Source organism: Pyrus communis, chromosome 11 (assembly GCF_041283825.1).
Source record: "Pyrus communis isolate YQ-2024b chromosome 11, ASM4128382v1, whole genome shotgun sequence".
Taxonomy (NCBI): Eukaryota; Viridiplantae; Streptophyta; class Magnoliopsida; order Rosales; family Rosaceae; genus Pyrus; species Pyrus communis.
Window position 1 is genome coordinate 28541289 of NC_142575.1, and position 25017 is coordinate 28566305.

The 25017-nt window shown below is 36.6% G+C and overlaps 2 protein-coding genes and 2 pseudogenes across 4 annotated transcripts; 2 read left to right on the forward strand and 2 right to left on the reverse strand.

Annotated features, from left to right (window-relative positions):
- Positions 1–8768: 8768 nt before the first annotated feature.
- Positions 8769–10196, reverse strand: LOC148693232 (UDP-glycosyltransferase 79B9 pseudogene; annotated as a pseudogene).
- A 2810-nt stretch (positions 10197–13006) lies between these two features.
- Positions 13007–14251, forward strand: LOC137741931 (uncharacterized; annotated as a pseudogene). The gene is made up of 2 exons (XR_015952841.1): positions 13007–13582; positions 13822–14251. The product of XR_015952841.1 is annotated as an uncharacterized LOC137741931 (transcript).
- Positions 14252–16549: 2298 nt separating this feature from the next.
- LOC137742624 (uncharacterized) lies at positions 16550–19325 on the forward strand. 2 transcript variants are annotated; one of them, XR_011069422.2, is made up of 5 exons: positions 16621–17109; positions 17539–17757; positions 18243–18268; positions 18353–18641; positions 19187–19325. XR_011069422.2 is itself a non-coding variant. In XM_068482535.2 (4 exons), the coding sequence occupies exons 1-4, from the start codon at positions 16720–16722 to the stop codon at positions 18585–18587; spliced, it is 870 nt and encodes a 289-aa protein (XP_068338636.2). In that variant the 5' UTR covers positions 16550–16719; the 3' UTR covers positions 18588–18756. The 2 variants fall into 2 exon arrangements, 1 of the variants encoding a protein (XP_068338636.2); XM_068482535.2 differs by lacking the exon at positions 19187–19325 and having other exon boundaries at positions 16550–17109; positions 18353–18756.
- On the reverse strand, positions 18867–19999 carry LOC137741930 (uncharacterized). The gene is made up of 2 exons (XM_068481628.2): positions 19805–19999; positions 18867–19658 (listed from the first exon to the last, which is right to left on the reverse strand). Exons 1-2 carry the CDS (start codon positions 19970–19972, stop codon positions 19008–19010), a joined length of 819 nt encoding a protein of 272 aa, XP_068337729.2. The 5' UTR covers positions 19973–19999; the 3' UTR covers positions 18867–19007.
- Between the last annotated feature and the right edge of the window lie 5018 nt (positions 20000–25017).

The following is a 25017-nucleotide window of genomic DNA, read 5'->3' on the forward strand; positions in this document are numbered from 1 at the left end:
TCTGTAGAAGCCGAAATTAATATTTCATTTTATTAGAAAAAAAATGGAAAAAAAAGGGAGATAAAATTTAAAAGAACAAACATGGAAGACACAAATTCATCCACGTTCGACGCAAATCAGTTTTCAGAGAAAAAGAAATGTGCAAAACTGAAACCCCATTATGTTGCCATTAGGAGGAATGACGCCCATAACCACCCCTCCAAGTGCAGATAAGAAGTTCAAGTGCTGAATTTTTTAACAAAATTATGCAGATAAGAAGTTCAAGTGCTGAATTTTTCTTTACCTAAACTCTGTTTCCCTCTTTTCCCATACAGGTTGCTCTGCATGGGTTCAGTTTTAAGTGCATTGAAAATGGAGGTGGAAATTGATGCCAATGCACCTTAGGACTATGCTGAGATTCACTTTTTTCCATCCCAGAACAGGTTAGGTTTTCGCTTTTCAGTAAATTTTATTCTTTTAAGGGCATATGTTTTCTCCTATGTTGTATTGGATTATAAAAGCACACACAGAAAGAAGAGAGAAGAGCAGAGAAATGAAGGGGGTGGGTGGGTTTTCAGTGGAGTGGGATTGTGGAGGTGGGGTAGTATTTATACCATCGGAAAAGTTTGTTCTTTCTGTGTATGTAAGTGCATTATTATTTCCCATTGGTGATTCCTCTAGCAACTTTTACAGAATATTAGTTGAAAACAAAGAATTAACAGCATTCAAATGACACAGAGAAAACCCAAATTTACAAATGCAAAACTAAAATCATCCAATGAAAAAAGATTAGTTCTTTCGATAAAATGGAAAACAAAAAATAAAAAACCCAGAATCCAAAAACTCCAAAGAATTGCCCCAAATCAAAATACACCAAAAATGCCAATGAGAGAGAGAGAGAGTGTGTGACGTTGCCCAGATGAATTAATGAAGCTTATGAATGGAAAGTGGGAAAGATTAAATCATTGAGAGAGAGAGGGGAGAGAGGGAGACTTACAGGAATGGGAATGGGATTCTCTGCAATGGAAGAAAGGAAGAAAGCAGCAACTGTTTTGCTTGAAACTATGGAAGCAAGAGATGTAGTGTTGTCGTTGCACACACTACTACTACACATTTACTCAAACAATGGAGTGTTGTGAATTCATAAGGGTTAAACTTTGTTTACTACTCTCATGTTTCGTTGTTTTCAACATTTAGTACATCAAATTTTTTTCGTCTCAGAGTCATGTCTAAAGTGTAAATTTTGGGACAGTCTCATACATCCGTTAGTCAAACTGTTAAGTATGCCATTAATTGATGACATGGTGCATATGTGGATAATGACTGGGCGCCACGTGTCATTAAGGGTCCACGTGGATTTTTTATTTTTTTTTAGAAGGGGTTCAAAAAAAAAAAAAACCGAAGCCCGTCTTCTACCCCCGCACCCTCTATCCCTCCATTCTCCCTCCCCCTCTTTCTCTCTCTATCTCTCACTCCTCCCTCCTCTCTCTCTCTCTACCTCTCTTTGTACCGCCCTCCTTTCTCCAATCCAGCAAAGATTCAATCTTTTCCCAATTTCGAATACGGAGGAGAGAAATCATTTTTCCCTCTTTCTCTGCAATTTCTAGGGTTTATTGAAGAGATCCTGACCCTGACCCGATCTTCTCAGCTACACCACCCATTTCCCACCCTTGTGATGTTCCTCGACAACGCCCTGGTTTCTCAGAGCCCGAGCTTGCCTACTTCGTCAAAATTAGAGCCCGAGCCCTCCTTGGACAATCCCTGCAACAAGATCTTTCTACCACTGATTTCTTCATCTCAACCTGAGCAAAATCTTGGGTTTTCTCCATTTTTTGGTTTCTTGGTATGAGAGTTGCTTTGTTTCTGGGATTTTACAAGGAAGAAGAAGTGAGAAGGGATGAAGGAAGGAGGAGAGAAGGAGGTTGCTTTGTTTCGGTTTTTTTTTTTTTTTTTTTTTTAACCCCTTATCAAAATTTACCCTAGAAATTGTAGAGAAAGAGGAGGGATGTCGGGGGAAAAGAGGAGGAGAGGAGGAGGTGATGGTCTGGGAGAAAAATTGGGGGATGGGGTTGGTGACAGGAGAATGGGTGGCTCGGGTGGGCAAGGGGTGGAGGGGATAGAGGGATGTCAGGTGGGGGTGGGGAAGACGAAGGGGTTCTGGGTTTTGTTTTTTTTTTTTTTTTTTTTAATAATTTTTTTTAATTTTTAATTTCCACGTAGACCTTTAATGACACGTGGGCATAATCATTATCCACATAAGCGCCACATCATCAGTTAATGGTAGACTTAACAGTTTGACTAACAGATATATGAGACTGTCCCAAAATTTACACTTTAGGTATGACTCTGGGACGAAAAAAACTTAATGTACTAAATGTTTTAAACCACGAAACATGAGGGTAGTAAATAGTCTTTTGCCCAATTCATAATATTAACAGAAACGAAAACCCATCAGAAAGAAAGTAACCATTTTTACAGTTTTGGGTTGGAGAGAAGGAAAAGGAGAAAAGAGAGGAAGCATTTTATCGAGGGAAAGGTGAAAAGGGAAAGGGGATTCTAAGCACGAATAACCCACGTCGATTGGTTTTTTTTTTTTTTTTTTTTAACCTAAACTCTATTTCCCTCTTTTCCCATACAGGTTGTTCTGCTTGGGTTCAGTTTTAAGCGCATTGAAAATGGAGGGGGAAATTGATGCCAATGCACCTTAGGACTATGCTGAGATTCAGATTTTTCCATCCAAGAACAAGTTAGGTTTTCGCCCTTCAGTAAATTTTATTCTTTTAAGGGCATATGTTTTCTCCTCTGTTGTATTGGATTATAAAAGTTTGTTCTTTCTGTATATGCTACACTAAGTGCATTATTATTTCTCGTCGGTGATTCCTTTTGGTTTCTCAAAAGGTCAGGGAAGTCCAATTCATCAAATCCTCTTTTTCAATCAACGGAGGAGTGTACTACTGTCTTAATGTGGTATATGTTTGGCTCCCTCCTATTAGTTTCTGTTAGTTGTGTTTTTTCCTTTTCGCAATTCTCAATGTTATGTGCTTTGTCAATTTGATACTATACAATTTCATGAATCTTTTAACTGTGATTTAATTTGTGAAGCATCATTTTCCATCGTTGAATTTCAATGCTATGTTTCTATACATTGAACCAATCATCGCATATAAATATATCTAAAATGTGTAAGTCGTGCATAGCGCTCCGTGATTAAACAAATGTCTTTCGCACGCGCTTGAGCGCTTGCAGAAAGGCTAGTTTATATTAATGATATTTTAAATAAAATTCATAATTTATGGGATAAAAAATACTAAAGATAAATTATAATCTCCAATATATTTTGTGTGTGTGTACATACATACATACATATATATATATATATATTATACGTTCATCAATACTAACCAAAAAATTAGTACACCAAAACATGGGTACATTTTTCAAAAAAAAAAAAATATATATATATATATATATATATAGCTGCTCAGCAAACCACGGAATTAAAGATGTATGTGAGGATCTTTATAAGGTTAATAGGAAATTCTTTTTTGGGTAATACTGGTGAGTCTTCTAAACCCATCTTGTGAATTTGTAGACTGTTGCCATTCTAAAAGGAAAGGGGGATTGGGTTTAAAGCAATCTGCTCTAATGTACCAGGCCATGCTTGCCAAGGCTGGGTGGAGATTGTTGAATCATAGTGATGACCTCTAGTCTAAGGCTCTCTCTCAAAAGTATTTGAAAGGGAATAATTGTGGTATTTTGTTGCCTTCTATTCAAGCTTCCACTGGCTCTTCGAGTACTTAGACTCACTCCAACCTTGCCTTATAACCTAAAATTCCTCCTTTTTTTTTCCCCCAAAACCCAACCCAACACATGGCCTAAAACTAACCTAAAACCTAAAACTTATTCTTAGGCCAAATACCGACCCAACTTTAGGCCACAAAGCAAAGTGAACCCCAGCAAATGAGACTGAAATCGGGGGCTGTGAAGCCCACTGCCCAAAACCTAAACGCCTACGCGCTGCACGCGATAGGTTTTTTATGCAGCCCAACCAACCCACGTGGGGATGTTCCCCCAGGTGTTAGACAATTATGAAGTCCAACAGCTACTTTTCTTCATCCAATGGCTGGATTTATATGGGCCGTTGGTTAATCCAACAGTCCAAGTTCAAATTTTATTTTTTTTAGTTTTATATTTATACATTTATTGAATCCAATTGCTTAGATAGAAAATAATCAAATCTAACAGTAAAAAAAAAAAAAAAAGATCTAACGATTGACATGCTTAGTGGAAGGGGTGCCTCAGAAATTGTGAGTTTCTTTGTTGATATTTTAGTTATCATGTACATAATAGTAATTGTTTTTATGTATTTGTTGCATAGGGTGACAAAGCAATGGCAATTTACAAGACAATAACTACACCAAAAAATCAAGCTTTTAAGTTGCATCATGCTTGGAACATCCTCAAGAATTGTCCAAGGTGGGGAATCGATGAGGACCAACAATGGGGAAGATTATTTCATAGTGAAGCCCCACCCCCAAATGATGTCAATGAAGGTGTGAATTTTGCCGACAATGAAGGTGTCGAACAAATGACCCCAACTTCTTCTTTTGCAAGGCCCCTGGGTAGAGATAAGCAAAAGGAAGCAAAGAGAAAAAGGAAGTCCCAAGATCCGATACGTGCAGAACTTGCTAGCGGATTTGCAAGAATGAACGAAAACCATATCTCTCGGCAAGAAGAATCGGCCCAAATATGTTTGGCCATGAAGGAAGAAGGGGATTGGGAGCAAGAAAGGTTCAAAATTAATTTGATGATGGAGGACCTTGACAAATACACTCCAGAGAGAAAGAAATACTTACGTCGTAAGAAAAATGACATTTTACAAAGAAATACCACAAGGAGTATATTTCAAAATGATGATTCATCTCAAGACTATCACCCAAGTCCTCACCAAGTCAAGATGGTGGATATCATTATTAAGTTTATGTAGTTTATGAGTTTTCGATTGTATTAAGCTTATGTGGTTTATTAATTGTCATTTGTATTAAGTTTATATGGTTTATTAAATGTCATTTGTATTAAGTTTATATGGTTTATCATGATTTTCATGTATTGATTTAGTGATTTTTCAAAATTAATCGGAATTTAAATATTTTTGTGTTAAAATGTTAATAAAATTAATTTAGGATAGTCTACATATATTTTTTTTAAATTTAATTTAAAAAAAATTAGCTTTAATTTAAAAAAAATTAGCTTTAATTCATTCTTTGATAATCTCGGGCTAAAATTTTAGGCTAGAAGGGTTGGAGCAAAAAAACTGTTTTTGAGCTAAAACCTAAATTTTGTAGGCTAAATATTTTTAGGTTTTAGGTTAGGGTTGAAGATGGTCTTAGAGAGCCATTGTTCATGGTGCTAGACTTATATATATATGTTAGGCTTAATAACATTATTAAATTTCTTCTATTAACTTAACATGGATACATTATCAAATCAACAAAATAGATTATACCCATATAAGTTTAAATGAATAAGAAAAAAGATTGAATGAATTTTATAAAAAAATAGGTACATTTTATATTAAAAAAAAGTACATTTTACAGATAACAAATCGGTGTATGAATGGGTACATATAAGAGTAAAAAAATTGAATTTTTTTATAAAAAAATTAATGCGTACAAACTTATTCTAATTTTATTTTGTATATTTTGGAAATGTTTTGAATTGAAAATTAATTAGGAATTTAGTAATGATGTGAGTATTAAAACCCTCAATCAATTACTAATTTTTGTTTTAAAAAATTATGTAACTAACATGTAATTCATTAATACATTAATATTAGGAACTTTGATCAAAATCTAAAAATTGATAAGATCTCAATTAATGAATATTAGAAACTAGAGACCGGATACCAATTTTTCCGAAAAAATATGGTACGGGTAACAGAGAAGCTACCAAGGGATCCCATAAAAATACCGATTGCGAATGCAACTTTGAGAACAACACTGTTTGTCATGTCATAAATACAACCCAAGTGCGCTCCTTCGACAGCCAGGTAGAAAACGAAAGGAAGAAGACGGGAGGAAAAAGATGAAAGGAAAATTGAAATACAACCCAGGTGGGAAAATAGGAAGATGAACTTAGTAACGATTAGAGTGAACTTTTATCGGGGAAGAAAATTTGCAGAGTGTTAGAGATTTCGATATATATACACACACACGACCTTGTGCTGCTGCGATGTGTGAGGCAACATACGTATAGAAAGGTTGGATTTAATTCAACCTTGTACATTTTGGTTGAACAACTTTTGATTAAAAGACATGATGCTTACTTAATAGAATTAAAAGATGCAATCAGTCAATATTTATTTTCTCGAAACTCTAAATAGAAAACATGTTTGTTGGGTCAACACTATTAAGAAATGTTGTATGTCTTCAACTAAAATGAAAGGACTCGATGAACGGGTGTTTTAATGTCTATAAATACTTATTGTGGTATACTATTTCAAACACAATTTCAGAAATTTGTTTTTACATTTCTTGCTCTTTTCTCTCTCCATCACATTTATACAATTTCTTTCTAGTTATTTCTAAGGGACTATAATTCGGTCTTGCTAATTGAATATTTCATACTTTATTGTATCCTGAAAATGATTTGCTAAGAACCCTTTAGCAAACTTTTTCGAGTAGGGAGCAAACAATACTTTAAGAAAACAATTCAAGTCGTATCTCAAAGTCATCATTAAGATTATTCTCTATATTTCTACATTTACTCTAACAGAGAGGCTAACAAAATTGTTTGGGAATTGCAATTGGGGGAGTTGTGTTGAGGAGCTGAAGCATGTTGGACTTGGCATCAATGGCGATGATGCCGTGTAGAAGAGCAGTGGTTTCTTTTTAATTTTTAAATAAAATATTAAAATGAATTTAAATATAATTTGTCTTTTATTTTTTATTTGTTTCGTATGTTACGGGGCTCGTTGTGCCACATCATTGTCTACGTGAGCATACGTCACGCGCTAAGGGAGGTCCTGACGGAAAAGTTAACACAAGTATGAAAGTGGAACAAAATCTGGACTTTAGGTATGAAAGTGAGATGAAAAAAATTTTAGGTATGAAAGTTGGAATTTCACAATACTTGAGGATAGTAAAGTGAGAATTATCTGTAAAAACTAATTAAAACAAACAATCTTAAATTGAACACAAGAGATTTACATGGTTTGGTGTAAAAGTTTACGTCCACGAGCGAAGCACGACGAGAAAATTCCACTAAACAAACGAAGATTACAAAAGAGTGTTTAAACTCTCACAAATCCAAATCCCACAAATTACAACCTAACAAAACCAAACGAGTAAAGAACCCGAACAAAGAATACTCTCCCAAATTGCTCTCTAACTCACAATTCATAAATTGACTATCACAAACATATGAATGAGCCACACAATTACGCCACTCTCTCATGATGAGGATATCATTATTGTCTGCATGATGAGGATATGTTTGATCAATTTTTTTATATTTCGTGAAACAGGGTTATCTGCCTGCTTTCAATCATTTGACCGAATTGAAGTTGCTTGTCTACGATTGCTATCATTGGGATTTGCTGACACAGGTGCTCAAGAAATCACCTAATTGGCATCTCTTGTCATCGAATATGAAAAGGTAAAACGTATTTTCGCTCATGCTAAGTCAGAACAACTTGATGCTCTCTAGTATTCTCATCATTCCTACTTTTCAGGATGAGGAATGCGTTGAGGATCATGAGGAGCTTGAAAGGTACTCAAAGGAGGATCCATGGAGTACTCCAGAGTCTGTGCCTATTTTCGTGACAGGACACCCCAAGACTATCACTATAAGGGGATTCGAGGAATACCCGCATGTGAAGAAAGTGGCAAAGTGTTTGTTAAACAGAGGTAAAGTTTTGACTAAGATGACTGTTGACAATGATGAGTTGTACAAAGAATTAATGCTTGAAAGGGGCTCTAAGACTTGTCTGGTTGAAGTTGTCTAAACTGAAGCTTTCACAACGTTTTTCTATTTTGTAAGTCCAGCATTGGGTTTTAGATTGATTCAGCCATCAAAGTTGGAAACCAGACAAGCACATCTGTTAAATCCATGTATCGATTTTCAGATGTCTATTTTTGAGCTGTGGACATTTTTTATCCGCTTTGTATCACTTCTTTTAGCCTTGGGTAGAATTCTGTTATGGTGACATGAACATGTATGAAGAGATGTGCTGAAGCTACTCATGCCACGGTCTTCCAGTCGACACTCGTCATTAATTTGGAGTCGAAAGTTACATGGTTGCTTCAATTTCTTTGAACTATATTTTGCATTTTGCCATTCCATTTGTATGGAGGGTGTTTATTGTAACCAATTCAAATTGTAGTATTTGGTGTTGTATGAACTAGGGTTTTGCATGCTAACTGAAGCAAAGATTTGTTGGGCTGGAAATGCCTTTTAGGCTGTAGTTTGGCTGATGTGTGTCGAGTGGAAATAAGACTTGATGGTTAGGGACACTTTTCATTTGGTTAGCATATATGATGCTAGTTTATCATAACAAGTATGGTTAGATTAACTAAACAGACTTTGTATTGATAGATTTTTTGCAGAGGTATCCTTACAAAATGATTTATAATACAATTGATTCAGATTATAAGTACAAGTTTTGAGAATTAGCGATGGAAAGTTTTGAGTTCCAATTCCTACTCATTTTTTAGTACCCAAATATTATTATTGAAATAAACTTCAACTGTTATACATCAAAGACATCAACAAGACATCAAAGACATTAATTAAACATGCTTTTTCAGATTGTGAACAAACCTATCAACGTAGCCACTCATAAACCCTGGCACCGATATTATTTCCCTAAACTTTGCATGGTTCTTCTTCACCATAACACCTACATCACTCTCTTTATCCATCACACCTTTAACAGCTTTGCTCAAACTCTCCTTTGAAAACCACCCATCTTCTTCTCTCTCTACCTCCACTGCAACCTTGAGCTCTTTAGCCAGCAACTTGGCTCCCAAGATCTGGTCCACCAATTGTGGGACCAGCACAATCTGGTTCTCACTCATCAAAGACTCCCACATTGTCCCATACCCACAGTGATGCACAAAGCACCCAACTGCTGGGTGGCTCAAGATTAAAGGCTGTTGTACCCAGCCCCCAAACACCACTCCTCTCCCTCTAACCCTCTCTTCAAACCCCTCAGGCAATGCCTCTTCAATTGTCACACAACCCAATGGCGGTTTCACAGCTACCAAAAATGGCAACCCAGTTAGCTCAAACCCTAACACGAGCTCTTGGAATTGGTCTTTTCCAAATGCCCACTGGCTTCCAAATGCACAAAACACCATTGATCCGGCTTCAAACCCGGCAAACCAATCAGCCCACCCTTCTTCTAATAATTTTGCTCCTTTTTCCAGGCTCAATACGGGTCCGGTTAAAAGCACTGGCTTTTGAAACTGTGCTTCCAAGTAATCGCAAAAGTCACCTTCGAACTCTCTGCACGTTCTAAGGCAGAAGGCGTCACATTCTTTGATCGCTCTGAATCCTGTGATAAGCCTCTGGTTAACTCTAATCCCAACCCCACATGATCTTGATGTCATCAAGGACCGAACTTCGTGGCTACGCGTCAATACCACAGTTGACGATGGGTACCCAGGAGGTGGGTTCAGTTGTTCTTCAGTCATTATCATGGGCGCCATGCATGCATCTTTGGTCACGTAATTACATATCGGAACTAGAGAAAGTGCGTATGCCGCCGCGCAAATGACACCATAGAAAATGGATTTAATGCCAAGCCCTCTTGCGATCTCTGGTATCCAATGGGCACTGTCAAAGAAAATCATGTCGACTTTACAGTCGGCAACACTTGTTTTCAGAAAATCCTGTATTTGGTCACGGGTGCGGTCTATGGCAAGGGTGAGAAAATGGCTCAAAGATAGCGGGATTTCGGAGACAAACTCAGTCTTGTCCGGGAGGCCTTCAATGTGAGGGACGGTGACTGGATGGAAGGTGATGAGTTGTGGGTGGAGATTGAGATGTTGAAGCTGAATTTGAGCTTTCTTGGGCAACAAGAAAGTGATTTTATGGCCTCTAGCGGCCAGCTCGTTAGAGAGGTGGAGGAATGGAGTCATGTGTCCCATTGCAAACCATGGGAACATGGCTATGTGAAAACTAGAGCTCATCAACTCACGATCGGGTTGCTCCATTTTTGTGTGTGTTCTCCTCTATCATCGATTCTCAATCTCTCGTTTTATTTATAATGGAGGATGCTGGGTTTGATGAATGCTCAATCTCGTGAGCCCCTGCCCCTTGTTTTTAACATTTTATGTCTGCACACATGAAACCCATGTCTTTCTGAGTGTTTTTTGGCGTGATTTCTTTGGAGTATAGTGCCCCGCCCTTTTTTACCCTTAATTTGTTGGTAGCGGACTCGACACATGAATAATCCGTATTCATCAAACCATGCTGGTAGTGAACACATCTGATTTGAACTCGATACAATACTAAATTCATCTAAACTACGGCGAAGGGAATTCAAACTTTTGTGAGCAGAGGATGAAGCACACTGCTTTAGTCAACTTGACTAAATCTATAAATGAGTTACATTATGTAATGTTACTAGCTAATATATTATATATACATACACAGAACATGATTGATATTTTCTTTTTGATTTTGGTAATTAAAGACTGTTAGAAACAACGAGGATAATACTTGCCTAACCAAGTACTTCTCTACAGGATCGCCGGTGGTCCTCTTCAATGGGATTTAATTGATGTCCGAAGCCAACCTACCGGCCATCTTTGCAGGTGAGTTAACTTATTTCTGACTCTCGCCTGACAGCCATCTTCGCAGCCAACCTACCCCTCACCTGACCGGCATATGCTGGAATTTTGGGGACAAGCATGATGCGGCCAAGGACAAAGCCAGAGATTTGCATGAGTGGGAGCATCCTCAAAGTCACAAATAAAAGGCTCAAGAATTTACTGGAAAAAAAGATACATATATTAATATATAAAATTTTTCATACAACCTATTATAATATCTCTCGACGTGTTTTCATATTTTGAAGGCGTTATGTGACGACATTATTACCAATACCATCAAATATTTCTCTCTTTATAAAATTAACCATGTTATCATTCACCCATCTTCCATCCAATTTCTCAATCGATTCTTCAAAACTTTCATGGCTGAAAATGCTCTTTCAATGGTGACAGTAGCGACTGAAAGAGTTAGTGCTGATGTCAAAGCAAGTAAGTTAATTATTAATTTAATTATCATCACGTGAGGCATTGTAGATGCAAAACGGTAGAATTATTTTAATTGTCTACCCATTTTTTTTAATTATAGTTTAATTAGGGCTGGTCATGGGAAGCAAATCTGTACATTTTTTTCACACATACACACAAAAGAGTGGGGGCATCCGCCCCCTAGGCCCATAGTAGCTCTGTCTATGGCTGCGGGGGCTTAACCAAAGTGAGGGTAATTTAGATGCCCCTTAGCCCCATCTCTTATCAATTGTTTTTGTTTTTGGTTCTTTTTGTTGGGGTATGTGAATGCGGTTTGGATCTGGTTGTTCTCTTCGAGTACGAAGGTTTTGGAGAAAAATCTAGTTAGGACGGTTTTCTTGTTGTGGGTTGGAAATTTTTGTGTTACAATGCCTTCATCAAATCCAACGCGAAGTTGATTCTCTTAGGGTAGCTACCCTTGTGTGTGCTGGCAATGTGGTAGTGGAAGCGGCATCAGCTGCGTTCTATCTGTGCAGGATAAGGAGTAGGACTCCCTTTTCGTTTGTTGCCAATCTGTTGAACGGACCTTTGGCTATCCTCAATTTTCTATATTCGAACAAAAGAGAAAGAATTGGTTGTTAATCTTAGTATCAACGTCGCGACTCTCTAATTTTAATTTGTAAGAATAATCAAGCTAGCTCCTCAGTAATTGATCAGCTTTCAGATGCATGACTAGTTTTGAATAAAAAAATTGATCTCTGCATGCCCACTTGCACGGTTGCACCGTGAAAGTTGTTTGTACCATATTGCAGTTACCATCCGTTATTTTTCTTGGCTTTGCAATTATGAATTTGATTTATTCTTGAGAATTTATACGTACTATGCACTAGGGCATGGTAATGCATCGGAATTTTAGACCGTTGGATTCTTTACTACTCGGTGTATATGACATAAATTAGTATGGTAGAATTTTTAGAATTCAAACTCGAATGTAGAAGAAGAAACACATTGTCCCAAGCAACTTAACTAAGTTCAAGTATGCATTTATCAATCTCTCTATTTCAGCAACACAAGTTCGTGTTCTTTCTAAAACTGCCAACTTCCATATTGTGTTGTCGGAGGAGAAATGTTTATTTTGCATTTATTTAAGACCTAGTACCTTAGCTGTCATATATATATATATATATATATATATATATATATTATAGGGAGAAAAATTATGCGCATTCTCTATAAACAAAAGTTCACCACGAGTGTGCTGGCATGGCCCTATCACCCTTCTCCATATTTCTTAGTTGTTGTATGACCTTAAATGCCACATTCCCTGATTTGAAATCTTATCTCTATCTTCACTTAGTGCACATCATGAATTATCACGATGTAACTCAGTAGTTGGGATAAATTTCAAAGAACCAATTTACTCGATTCATTTTGAGTTCGATTTTTTACGCTCATGAATCACACAATGACAGCCAAGAAAAGCTGAAATACTTCTTTGAGTTTTCCCGATACTCAAAAGAATGAATTGCACCGTGACTTCGCCACCAACAGGTCCCTTTTGCACATCATGGACCCTCTTGTCCAAATGCTTATGTATCCACATTAAAATATGCTTTTATTCCAAAAATTGTCCTAAAAGCACATGGTTCTATTCCCCCACATGGCACCCCTAGTGATCAGCCCCCGGTTAGCCGTATTTGCTCATAATTTAATATGGTTCTTTAAAAAAAGAAAGAAAGAAAAAACTATTTTACAGCTTAATTTAAAGGCCATATTATGGTGCCTTTTACTGGTTGAAATCTGAGAGCAACTCCTTTTGTGTGGAGCCATGGAGCCAATTGGTGATGACCCAAATGAGCAATCTGCAAGTAGGAAAGAAGACAAAGTGGAAGAAGCCAATGATCTCTTGGAAGAGTGTTGGTATTTTGATAACTTGCTCAACAGGAAACAGAAGATGCTAAGATGTTTTTCTGATCCTCATAGCAACTCATCAGGTTTTGGTCAAGGAATGTCAGTGAAGGCGAATAAGGCCACAGAAGGCAATGGATTTGCCGGTCCAAATTTGGTCGTTGCCTCTTCATATAGGGAGGCAGGAGACTGTTCAAGTGAAGCAAAGTGGTGGTAAGAGTAGTGTGAGCAAATTGACAAGGGAAACGTCGCATCAGAAAATGCTGCAGACACCAACCCAACCGTCGGTTTGTATTGGGAGGAGGACAGGAGTTCAGGATAGAGAAAGTGATATCAGAAGAAGCAGAGTAAATGGGCAACCGGTGCGTCACAATTTGCTCAGGACACCTTCCTTGCCACCATGTCGAGGAAGAGAAGAGAGAAACCTGGAAAGTGTTCCGCGAAAACACAAGGTACTAGCTAGCTATTATCATCACGTTTTTAGTTTAGAAATATACGTTAATTAAAATTATGAATTAATAGATTCAAAAAAGTCACCATGCACTCCTCAGGTTTGCTTGCTTATGCATTAAATTGATATTAAGGGATGCAGGTGACTTTTGTGGAGCGACATTAACAACTCAATATTTAACGACGATTTAATTAACTTATTGTTGTTATCTTACAATGTTGTTACGCTTGATTATTGCAGGGGCTCATGACACAATGTTCTACCATTCCAAGATATAAACCCCCCAAAAACACAGTAGGGGAAAGCAACATGAGTAGTACAGATGGGATTAAGGAAATGAGACTACGGTGCCCTAATCAACTGACGACGAGAAAGAGCCTAAGTGATCTTGAAATTGAAGAACTGCAAGGGTTCAAGGACTTGGGGTTCACATTTGACACGAAAGAGTTGAGCCCTAATGTGGTGAACATACTTCCCGGTCTGCAGGAAAAGAAGAGGAGTGAAGATTTGAACTTGATACATGTTAGGAGGCCTTATCTTTCCGAGGTGTGGTTGGCGCAAAGCTGCGCAGCCCCGCCACCTCCAAATTTGGGTGCAACTAGGTCTACTGAAGATATAAAGGCACAAATCAAGTTCTGGGCTAGATCTGTGGCTTCTAATGTGCGCTAGGGATTTTTTTTTAAAAATTTCTTTTCTGAATTTTAACTTGATGTACATACTAATCGATTATGTAGTCCGATTCATTTAAAAAAGTAACATCCAATAATCTACCCAAACCAATTAATCCGACCCAATTTGGTCAATTTCAATAACTCTGATGATCAGATTGAATCATTGGATTAAAAAAAATCATGTGTGAGACAGAGAGGAAGATGGAGTTGCTATTGTATAATCTCAATGATACGCTCTCATGCGACACTTTCAATTGTATTATTTCACTTAACATACACTTATTGTTTTCATTTTGTGAAATAGTGTTTCAAAAACCAGTCTTGTAAAACGTTACCAAATGAGCATAAATGTTTCTAATTTACGTTCATGGGCGTTTCTGTTTTCATAGAAAACAATTAGATGATCAAAATCTCTAACTTGGCTAATTCACGCATACTTTTCAGCTTTTCACACTTCTCTCTTTATTTATCATCATCAAATTAAATAAATAAAATTAAAACAACAGGACATATAATACAAATACATATATATATGGTTAGGATCCAAGGCCACCCTTTTAACTCACATTTTGATACACATTTGTATGTGACTCACTCTGTAATGTATTTCTGGGATCAAATTTTTCTAGTTTTATGTCTTACTTCAAAGACCATGTCTCTAAAATTTACCCAAAACCATATGTCTATTGGATTAAATTAAGGGGGTGTTGTTAATCTGAATTTCAGAGGATTTTAATAGACTTTTTTTAAGTGATAGATTTCAGAGGATTTTAATAGACTTTGTAATCCTATATGGATTTGGCAGATTTACATAGATTTTCATTACGATTTTTGTGGATTTGTATGGATTTCTTTCATGGGTTTCTAAGAATTTTTGAAAAAATTGAAAATCACATGCAGAACCGGATCATTTTTAATGAAATCATGCGGCTAGGACTAAACAACTCCAATGCATGTTCAGTTACGAGTCTCCTCTGTTTGACCTTCCTTCATTCCATCTAGCATACCGATCACAAGCTGCAAGCATATTCACCGTGATCCTTTCGTTCCCCTTCAATCCCATGCCCACCATTTTTCTAAACTTCAAAGCACACTCTGGCTTCCCACCCTTCCAATACCCACCATGCATTACATTCGAAGAAACCATATTTCTCTCAGGCATTTCATCAGACAACCTACATGCAACCTTCAAATCATCAAATCCAGACATTTATGTACAATCATCTAAACCTACAACTCAAGTCAGAAATATGAAATTACATAAGTTTATGTGAAATTATCCAAAGCTCCCATCTTTTCTATTAACTGAACTGAAGGCTTAAACCCTAAAAAATTAGGAATTTTGTGAAATCAGAAATTGGGCATTAATTAAAATCCTAAAACCCATCAACATTGATTCCTAAACATCAGAACCATGGTTGCATCATCGCTCACTTTGCCTTTCATTTTCCTCTCCGTTTACAATCTCAACCTCTCTCACTAGAACTCTTCTGTTCTTCTTCTACTCCCTATCCGCCCTCCACCTCCTTCAAATCCAGCTTCTGCAACTCATCAGGTTCTCCATCCCCCTCCTCCACCTTCTCTTTCAAATCCATTTACAGTGGCTAAAATGTAGCACCCCTTATTTTTTTTCCCACGACAGCAGCCCCAATTATAGTATGAGAAACAGACCAAGCATCAGAACCATGGTAGATATATCCTCAAATCTGCGGAGGAAGGACAAAAAGAAGTGAAAGAAAAGGTGGAGAAGAATTCATGGTAGGACTGTTCATCGTCTTTGCTCATGAAAAGAAATCATAAGGGGGAGGATTGGATTGTTGATGACATTTTGTATTTATACTTCCCATTCTCAAATCCATCAAAATCCTTCATTTATAAAAATCTTAGCAAATCTTTGGTATTTTCATTATACCTAGATTTGTATGGATTTTTTTTAATTTTAATTAATTACCCATGAATTTGGATGTATTTTTCAAATTCCCTTAAATCCTAATTTGACTACATCAAAATTTTCAAATCTTTTAAAATCCTCTTTCAGACTCCTAATTGACTACATTCTAATTTTAAAGTCTATTAAAATACTATCAAATCCTAATTTGACTATACCCAGTTTCTTTGAATAACCGTATTTTTTTTTTAATACAAATGAATATCTTAGTAATTTTAAATTTGTCTAATTTTTTACAAATATGAATTATGATTAATGTACTCTAAATGTTGAAATTCATTACAACCCTACAAAAACAAAAATATATATATATATATATATATATCAATGTTCACATGAAATATGGTTCAAGATCTGGAGGGGATAACAGATATTTTCATAAGCCCACCAAAATCCAAAATATGCAAAAGAAGATGTCATCTTTGATTGATGAGAAACCAAAAAAAAAAAGCCAAAAAACACAACCGTAACTGAACTCCTCAGCAGCTCAGGTCTCTCTCCCTCTCTAAAATCCCTCAAATGTTGCAGACCCAACACCTTCTCCTTTCCAATTTCCCCATCTTTCTCTCTCATCCCCAAACCCACTTTCTCTCACCTCCCAATCTCTCACCTTTTCCTCTCACTTTTCTCCACAAAACCACCAGTCTCTGCCCTGTCTCAGCCCATTCCAGAGCCGGACCCGAACAATGGCTAGCCGAAGCTCCAGAACCCACCACCGCAACTCCATACACTCCCTTAGAATTTGCTCCAGACGGTCCCGAAGAATTGCCACCGTCTTCTTCTCCAGTGTTTGCCACCAATGATGACCCTTCATCTCTCCAAGTGGCCACCAGTGTTCTTCTCACAGGAGCCATCACTGTCTTCCTCTTTCGCTCGCTGCGACGCCGTGCCAAGCGTGCTAAAGAACTGGTAAAGACGGTAGCTTTCGCTTCATTACTGTGTACAAATTACTGTTTTTTGTGTGTAGTTATTGCTAAAGTTTCGAATTTTGTGAATTGGGTTTTGGTGGGAATTGCCTTTTACTTTCAATTACAAGTTTTTTGGAGTTTTGGGGAATGCTTTTAAATTTTATTACAAACAAATCACTACTTTTAGCTACACAAATTGGAGGGAGGGTTTGAATCCAGAACGTTGCAGGTTGAAGAGGATGCCATATCCACCCGCGCGATCCACCACTTGCCAGGAATGATTTTCACTGATTATATGTACTTTAATTTTAATGTGTTAATTTTGAATTTTGAGAAATTGGGATACAATTTTCCGTTCACTTTAAATACAATTTTTATGTGTTAGTGTGAGCCAATTTGTGGGCTTTGATGGAGTGATTTTGGTACCTAGAAATATAGGTCATCTGGAGTGAAGAAGTCATTGAAGGATGAGGCTTTGGATAGCCTGAAAGCACTGTCTACAGGTTCTGTTGAAGCAAAAGGTCCACCGTCACCTGTTCAGGCATTGTTGGGTGGAATATCAGCTGGCGTCATTGCACTTATTCTTTATAAGTTCACTACTACAATTGAAGCATCTCTCAACCGCCAAACTATTTCTGATAATTTTTCGGTTTGTCCCTTCATTGCTCGTGTCCTTGATTTTTCTGTTCTGGACATATTTTTTTGTTTAACTAACACAATAGTTCTTACGAGTTTACGCTACTATCACATTTTCTCTCAATTCCATAGGAAAGAATAATGATCCAGATAAAATCTCTTGCACTTTTACTGCGTCTGAATTCATGTTGCTTCATTTCTTGTGTACTGGGATACCTGTGTGCTCTAAGTTCAGTGTAAATACAAAATAGAACTGTAGGATTGAGAATGTTAAGTTCTTTAATAGTTCGGACTATTACTGGTGATACCTTACACGACTTGAGGCACAAGATGCTCTTGCTCTTTTTTCTTCTTTTTTTGTCCAATTGAATGTGGTGGTAGAAATATTGCACTCCAAGACTGCTTTTCATTTGTATTCCTGTTGGTGTGTGAACTTGGCTAATTTTCATTGAATCCATCCTGGTCTTTGAACATTGTACTTGTGTTTCTACTTTTCAGGTTCGTCAGATTACAATAACCATAAGGTAGCTCCTACTACTAATTCCTTCTGGTTTTCCTTGCTTTTAATCGATCGGAAAATGATCACCTTTTTTTTCTTCTGTTGGCAGGACCATTATAAATGGGTTGTGCTACCTTGCAACATTTGTGTTCGGCATCAATGCTGTGGGTTTAGTCCTTTATGCTGGTCAGCTCGCCATCAACTCTATCATGGAAGATATAAATGAAGACACTCAGACTCAAGGTAAGGAGCAGTCAGGCTCACTGAATTCAACGGTTGAGAGCCCCGCAAATAGTGGTGAGAACAGCAATAAGGATAATCAAAGTTCAGATGGAACACAATAGAGTAGAACCAACATTGACGCAGAAGCTGGTTTTGTCATTTCAACTTATTTCTAGGTAAATATACTGTTTGAATGAAATCTGTGCCATTTCTGGCCGTGTTATTTTTCATGATCAATCTCTCTGCACTCGAGATCCTATTCAATATTAATATATGGTTGTCAAAGATGAAGCGGTTCTTAGCAGCTGCCATGAATGTTTGTGTATCTTTGCTCATTGATTTTTACAGAGAGAAGAAAACGAGAGTGCAAAAATCAGTTTTCTATGCTCAAAAGTGTAAAAATGATTGAAATTACGAAAATCACCAAATCACATCATGTCAAAGTTTGCTATAAAAATTTTAAGACTGGAATTAGAATACAAAACATGTGATTGTTTCTCTCTCTCTCGATCAATTGTTACTCCAAAATCTTCTGCTAGAGTTTAACTTGTTGCCTCTGAATCTAATCTCGTACTTGGTTCTGGTGGTTCTTGAGTTGTGCTTCCATGCTTGTGTGATCTGTTTTCATGTTGCTCATTAGCCCTTTTGATTCTGTGTTTTTCTTCATCAATTTTTCTGATCATATTATCACGTCTCCCAACTGGTCGGAACTGATGCAAAGGAGTGGAATTTGAATCAAGCCTGTGCAAAACCAACACCATGGTCACTGAGCAAACGAACATCGGAATCGGACCAAAAATCCAAAGCAGCAAAGTAGTGGCAAAGTAGATAGCTCTTTGCCACAATGTCCAGAACAAGCCTCCACTCATCACCGCCTTCTCGACATGCTCCTGAGGAATATCACTGTCTGGCATACTGATGAGGAAATTGGCATGAACAAAGTCTCTTATACAATGTAAAAAAGAAGCTAAGGCCAGCAGAAAGCAGGCCAGAATGCAAATATATTTAACGGAAACTAGCGCAGGACTTGTGTCGCCGTATGTAATACTGCTCGTGAAGACGTTGTGCGAAGAGTTTCCAATCCATGCTCCGATGAGAGAGCTTAAGGCTAGAGAGGTTGAGGCTAAGAAATTTGCTGCTGTTGTGGTGCTAGAGATTACAGCTAGGGACATACCTCTGTCCTTTGCATCAACCTGCAATTAATTAAAGACCAAATAGAGTTATATACTGTGTTTTCTCTTGCCAGACTTGTCTGACAAACGTTGATATTGTCAGACTGTGAATTTGCATCCCGCATTCTAAGCAAAGAGAAAGATTAAAAGGAATCTTATATACTGACCTGCAACATTCTCTCAACCCAAGCTTTTCTGCAGTGGTTTTCATTGCCAATGACTGTAGTTTCAGGATGTCTTAGGTATCTATACAGAAGAAAAAGATGGTAGCAAAGCATGATTAGCAACCCAGTTGGGACCAAGATTAAATCTAAGTATTCCTTCTTCCAAACCATTCTCTCTCTCTCTCTCTCTCTCTCTCTCTCTCTACTAAAATGAACAGATTAATTGTTGGGTTTGGTTGGTTTTTTAATCAAAGCTTATATATTATTCTGGCTAAACGTTAAGCTCGACAAGTATAGTGGATTTGGTTAAGTAGATAAAATTGGCTTTACTTTTGAAGGAAGAAGTTGACCGACTTCTCAATTAAAAATTAATTAATCGTGTATATGATCCATATCGTGACTAATAAGAACTTAGAAGTACCATGCATGCAGCTGTTCTTTTACTTCACGGGGAAATGGAAGTTGTACGAGAACATGCTTTTAGCTCATTGCATGGCGGTGATATTGTCGAACTCATCACGTAAATATTGTTCTCATATTTGAGTGGGCGATGTTACTCACATTTCGCTCTCCTTTCTCGACTCTTCTTTCTTTCATTTTGTAATATTGCAAATGATCAAAACTGTTTATTCTCTAATTCATCCTCTAAAGATCATTAGATTAATTCAGTAAAAAATCAATCAAATCAACAATTGTTTAATCGTTTGATAAAATAGTTAGTCTATTTATTGAATAACTGTTTCATGAATAAAAGATTCCGAATTTGGTTCAATTTTAGTACATGAAATCTTTAAAGAGTGACCTAGAAAACAGACAATTTTGATCATTTTGCAACATTGTAAGATGAGAAAAAAAAATAAAAAAAGTAGAACGAGTAAATAAAAAGGTTGCTAGCATTTCTCATCTAAGTGAATCGAACCAAAGACTTTCTCAAACAAAACATAGACATCTATTACTAGACCATAGGGAATTTGGCCTACCAAAATTTTTGAAACAGAGCATTTTTTTTATTAGGATTACATTTAGGCCGGAGGTACACAGGGCTCAAGGGAATTTCTGTATGGGTTTTTGTGATTAAGTGTACTGATTAATTTGTATATCTTTCTCCACTTGTGGAACAAATCTTTCTCCATGGAAGATTTTGTGAGAAACCGTATTGAACTTCGAAGGACCACCTTGACATGAAGGATATGGATTTGGTTTGACGGACTACCACGCATACAATATTGGGAGCTGTTAGTATTCGGAAAAAGTCATCATACAGTTAAATTTATATAAACAGAAATAAATGTGTGAAAAAATAGTGTAGAATGATATTTTTGAAGCGTCAATAGCAAGACCGTTATACATTCTCTCAAAATTAATTTCTTTTTGAATTCAAAGTTCAAGTGGAAGAATAATACAGTTTTCTATATTTGGGCTGCTGATACAGTTTTGTTAATCAATATAGAAGGCTTAGGTGTTCTCTTCCATGACCGGTTCTAAGATTTCGGGTGTTCTATGTGCGGAATTTTAATTAAGAACCTTATTAATCAATTCTTTTCATTACAGGGCATGTGTTGGTGTATCGCCTGCACTCTCTCAAGGTCGGCCATATTCTCTTTGAAATTGGATACCCTTCTCCACATATAGGTTTTCTAACTACTTTGGGTTTTTTTTTTTTTTTTGGTCAAACGATAGATTTTGTTAGATTAGAAGTTAGATTAACCACTGACCTCACGCTGTCATGCAATGGCTCAACATCTTTCCACCATTGTGGTAAATGACCACTTGCCTAACTACTTTGTTATTAGAATTGTCTATGTTGTGATATTTTACTTTGGCTTTTTAACCAAAATGGTCTTTGAGATTTGCATAATACATACTTTGGTCTCTGAGATTGAAAATCAATAGAAATGGTCCATGAGATTGCCCATCATCAATCATTTTGGTCCTTCCATTAAAAACTCTTTCGGCAATTTTCAAAACTTCGTAACTCAATTGTTTCTTAACCAAATTTGACCCATAATATATCAAAATGGAAGATAGGGACATGTAGAACAAGATTATACCATTTGGAAGCCCAATGGTTGCCGAAGATGGTCGGAAAATAGGCTGAAAGGTGACTGGTCCGCGGGAAAACTGGAAAACTCGTCGGAAACTGGGTAAACTTTAAACGTTCATAACTTCTTCAATACTTAACGAAATCGAGTGATTAAAAAACGAAAATCATACTTCTCGACGAGATAAAGATAATGGTATCTTTCTCGATGGCTAATTTGCGGTGGTTTGGCCAGAAAAAGGTTCAAAAGTGGCTAAATCGAGACCAAGAAAGCCACTTTCGAGTCGTTTTTCAGCCAAACCATGGCCATCTAGCCGTCAAGAAAGGTACCATTCTCTTCATATCGTCGAAAAGTATGATTTTATTTTTTCAATTACTCGATTTCGTTGAGTATTGAATAAGTTATGAATGTTTAAAATTTACCCTGTTTCTGGCAAGTTTTCCAGTTTTCCCGCGGACCAGTCACTTTTCAGGCTATTTTCCGGCCATCTCTGGCAACCATTGGACTTTCAAATAGGTATAATCATGTTCTACACTTTTCTATCTTCATTTTGATATATTATAGGTTGAATTTGGTTAAAAAACGATTGAGTTATGAGGCTTTGAAAATTACCCAAAGAGTTTTTGAAGGAAGGACCAAAATGAGGGATAATGGACAATCTCAGGGATCATTTCTATTGATTTTCAATCTCAGGGACCAAAGTTATGTGTTATGCAAATCTCAGAGACCATTTTAGCTAAAAAGCCTTTTATCTTTAACAAATCTAAACTGCATGAATAGAGTTTAACTGCAGGTGAATAGAAGAAGCGCATTTACACTAGGCAATATGGCTAAGTCGATATCTGCAAATAGCACAGCATGTTTATACACAAACATATTCAGTGTTCAGCACAGATACCCCGATATGTTGTGTAAAACAACATGACAAAACTTGACCAATTACCACTTAATATGACTACGTCTATGTCTGCAAATCTCAAATGCTACTAACTCAACATTACCATACTTGACCAATTAGCATATCCGGGTAGTTGTTTCACACTTGATTAGCATAAGTCTCATGTTTGACTAATGTGGACGTTAAATTAAAAATTATACATATTTGTCAATTATAGCTCAACAACTACTTTGTGTTATCAACTATCATGGGATGGTTTAGTGGTTGGGGACAAATTTTAGGCTTGTATTTCACATGGCATGTTCTGAGTTCAATTCCTGACGTTGTGTGAATCACACGATGGTGGCTAAGGAGAGTCTGAAATGTGTCTGTGAGTCTCCTCAGTTCACGACAAAATGAACCCCTTGTGTTTTATTATCTATATTATTAAGAGAAGAAGGCTTGTCAACTTTTTGCCCCCTTTTCTTCCAATTTTGCCCCTCACTTTTAAATGCACAATGTTGACATGAGAAGGGCAAAATAATAATTTTGTACCTTTTGACAAAATGACAATTATATCCTCATTTTTCCTATTTTACCCTCACTTTTGATACACAACATTTACATAAAGAGGGTAAAATGGTAATTATGTAATATTAAGAAAAATATGCCCTTATTAAGAGATCTCATTATCATTGTCTCATACCCTTTTTAAAAAAATTTAAAAACTAATTCCACTCCTTAATCAAAAACAAAAATGAAAAAGAAAAAGCTCTTTCTTCTCTCTCAGCATTTGTCACAAAAGAAATGGAAAACATGACAAGACTTGTCCCTCGTACGATTGAGCACCCACCAATAACCTTGCTACATGATTTATGGATTTGCAAGTAGAAAGTGAGGCGATTTGTCCAATTCATGAGGAAATCGTAGACAGATAATAAGGCCAACCAAAACCTTCTTTGCTCTTCTTTACAGCTCTTCCCATCGTAGCTCTTCCCTCCCCAACTTTTCTTGTTTTTGGTATTATTCGTTAATTATTATTTTTTTTGTACGTTTGTTGTTGGTGTAACTATCTACAATAGTTGTCAACTTTTTTATGCCACCACCTATAGCCAATGTGGGTGAAAACAAAGCAACTTTTCATCTATTGCAGTAGCATTGATTGTTACGAAAAATTAAAAATTGAGGTTGAAAATAAAATATCTAATAGTTTTAGAAATCAAAACTAACAATTGAAACACTCATATCATTAAGTGTTACGTAGCATTGAAGCCAATCATGTACTTGTACAAAATCTTATCATACTCTGTACACTTTGTTATGTCTCACTTTACTCAATATACACATTTTTGTGTCCCATATTACCCGCTCCGTCAACAAGGTTGAAGGAGACATTAACTTCACTGGCGAGACAAGGGCTCTTTGGACTTTGCAACTCGTCTTCACGTTTAGGATTAATGAGATAGCAAAAACAACCTTAGAAATTTGATCTTCCTAACATTATCCAAAACTAAAACCTCGTCAAATTACCCCAAGTTTCCTCCATGGCTATCCTAAATGGCTCAATCTCTCAAAGATTGACAATTTGTCATTAAAACTCGCAATTTATTTGACCTATCTCAATTATCTTTGCTGAAAAAATTAGAGAGTCAGCGAATTAATGTTTCTCTTAACCTAGTTGATGAAATAGGGTTGAAAGAGACGAATGATGAATACAGGAAATACGGTAACACAAGACAAGAGAGCATATGATTAAAATGGAATTTTATAAAGAATAAGACAAAAATCATCTTATACACTAAATTGTTCTGTTGTGAGATCTCAACCGTTGAATTATTTATCCAACATCTAACAATCTAAAACCATAATATATATCAAAATATACTAAATAATAATACAAATTACAATTCTATAGCTAAAAATAAGCCTAAATAAAATCCCCAGAAAATTGCAAGGTGGAGTTGAATTCCCTATCGAAAGGTAGTTCTGAATTTGACAATGGCTGTAGATAAACCCCATTATTATAGCACCCATGTTTCACCACCTTTCACCATTTACATCATGTGTTTTTTACTTTCACCATTCAATTCACCAAAAGCAGATAACAAAAATACAAACACCCTATAAACACGAAAATTCCTGTGATAAATGAAACAAGAACACGTGTACAAAGTAGATTTGTATTAATGAATTTGTAGGTTACAATCTTTGTTTACAATTTTCCTCTAATTCAGTCTTCAAATTTGATGTAGATGTGTAAGTTGTTGATCCAAGGGTCACGATAACTTGATCTTGGG

What these genes read in the sequence shown, in the direction of transcription:
- LOC137741930 (XM_068481628.2), bottom strand. Translation starts at nt 19,972, where the DNA reads ATGGTTTGGAAGAAGGAATACTTAGATTTAATCTTGGTCCCAACTGGG. An exon ending in GGGTTGAGAGAATGTTGCAG is followed by an intron (nt 19,659 to 19,804) that starts GTCAGTATATAA and finishes AATTAATTGCAG; the next exon opens with GTTGATGCAAAGGACAGAGG.
- LOC137742624 (XM_068482535.2), top strand. Translation starts at nt 16,720, where the DNA reads ATGTTGCAGACCCAACACCTTCTCCTTTCCAATTTCCCCATCTTTCTC. An exon ending in CCAAGCGTGCTAAAGAACTG is followed by an intron (nt 17,110 to 17,538) that starts GTAAAGACGGTA and finishes TTTGGTACCTAG; the next exon opens with AAATATAGGTCATCTGGAGT. An exon ending in CAGATTACAATAACCATAAG is followed by an intron (nt 18,269 to 18,352) that starts GTAGCTCCTACT and finishes TTCTGTTGGCAG; the next exon opens with GACCATTATAAATGGGTTGT.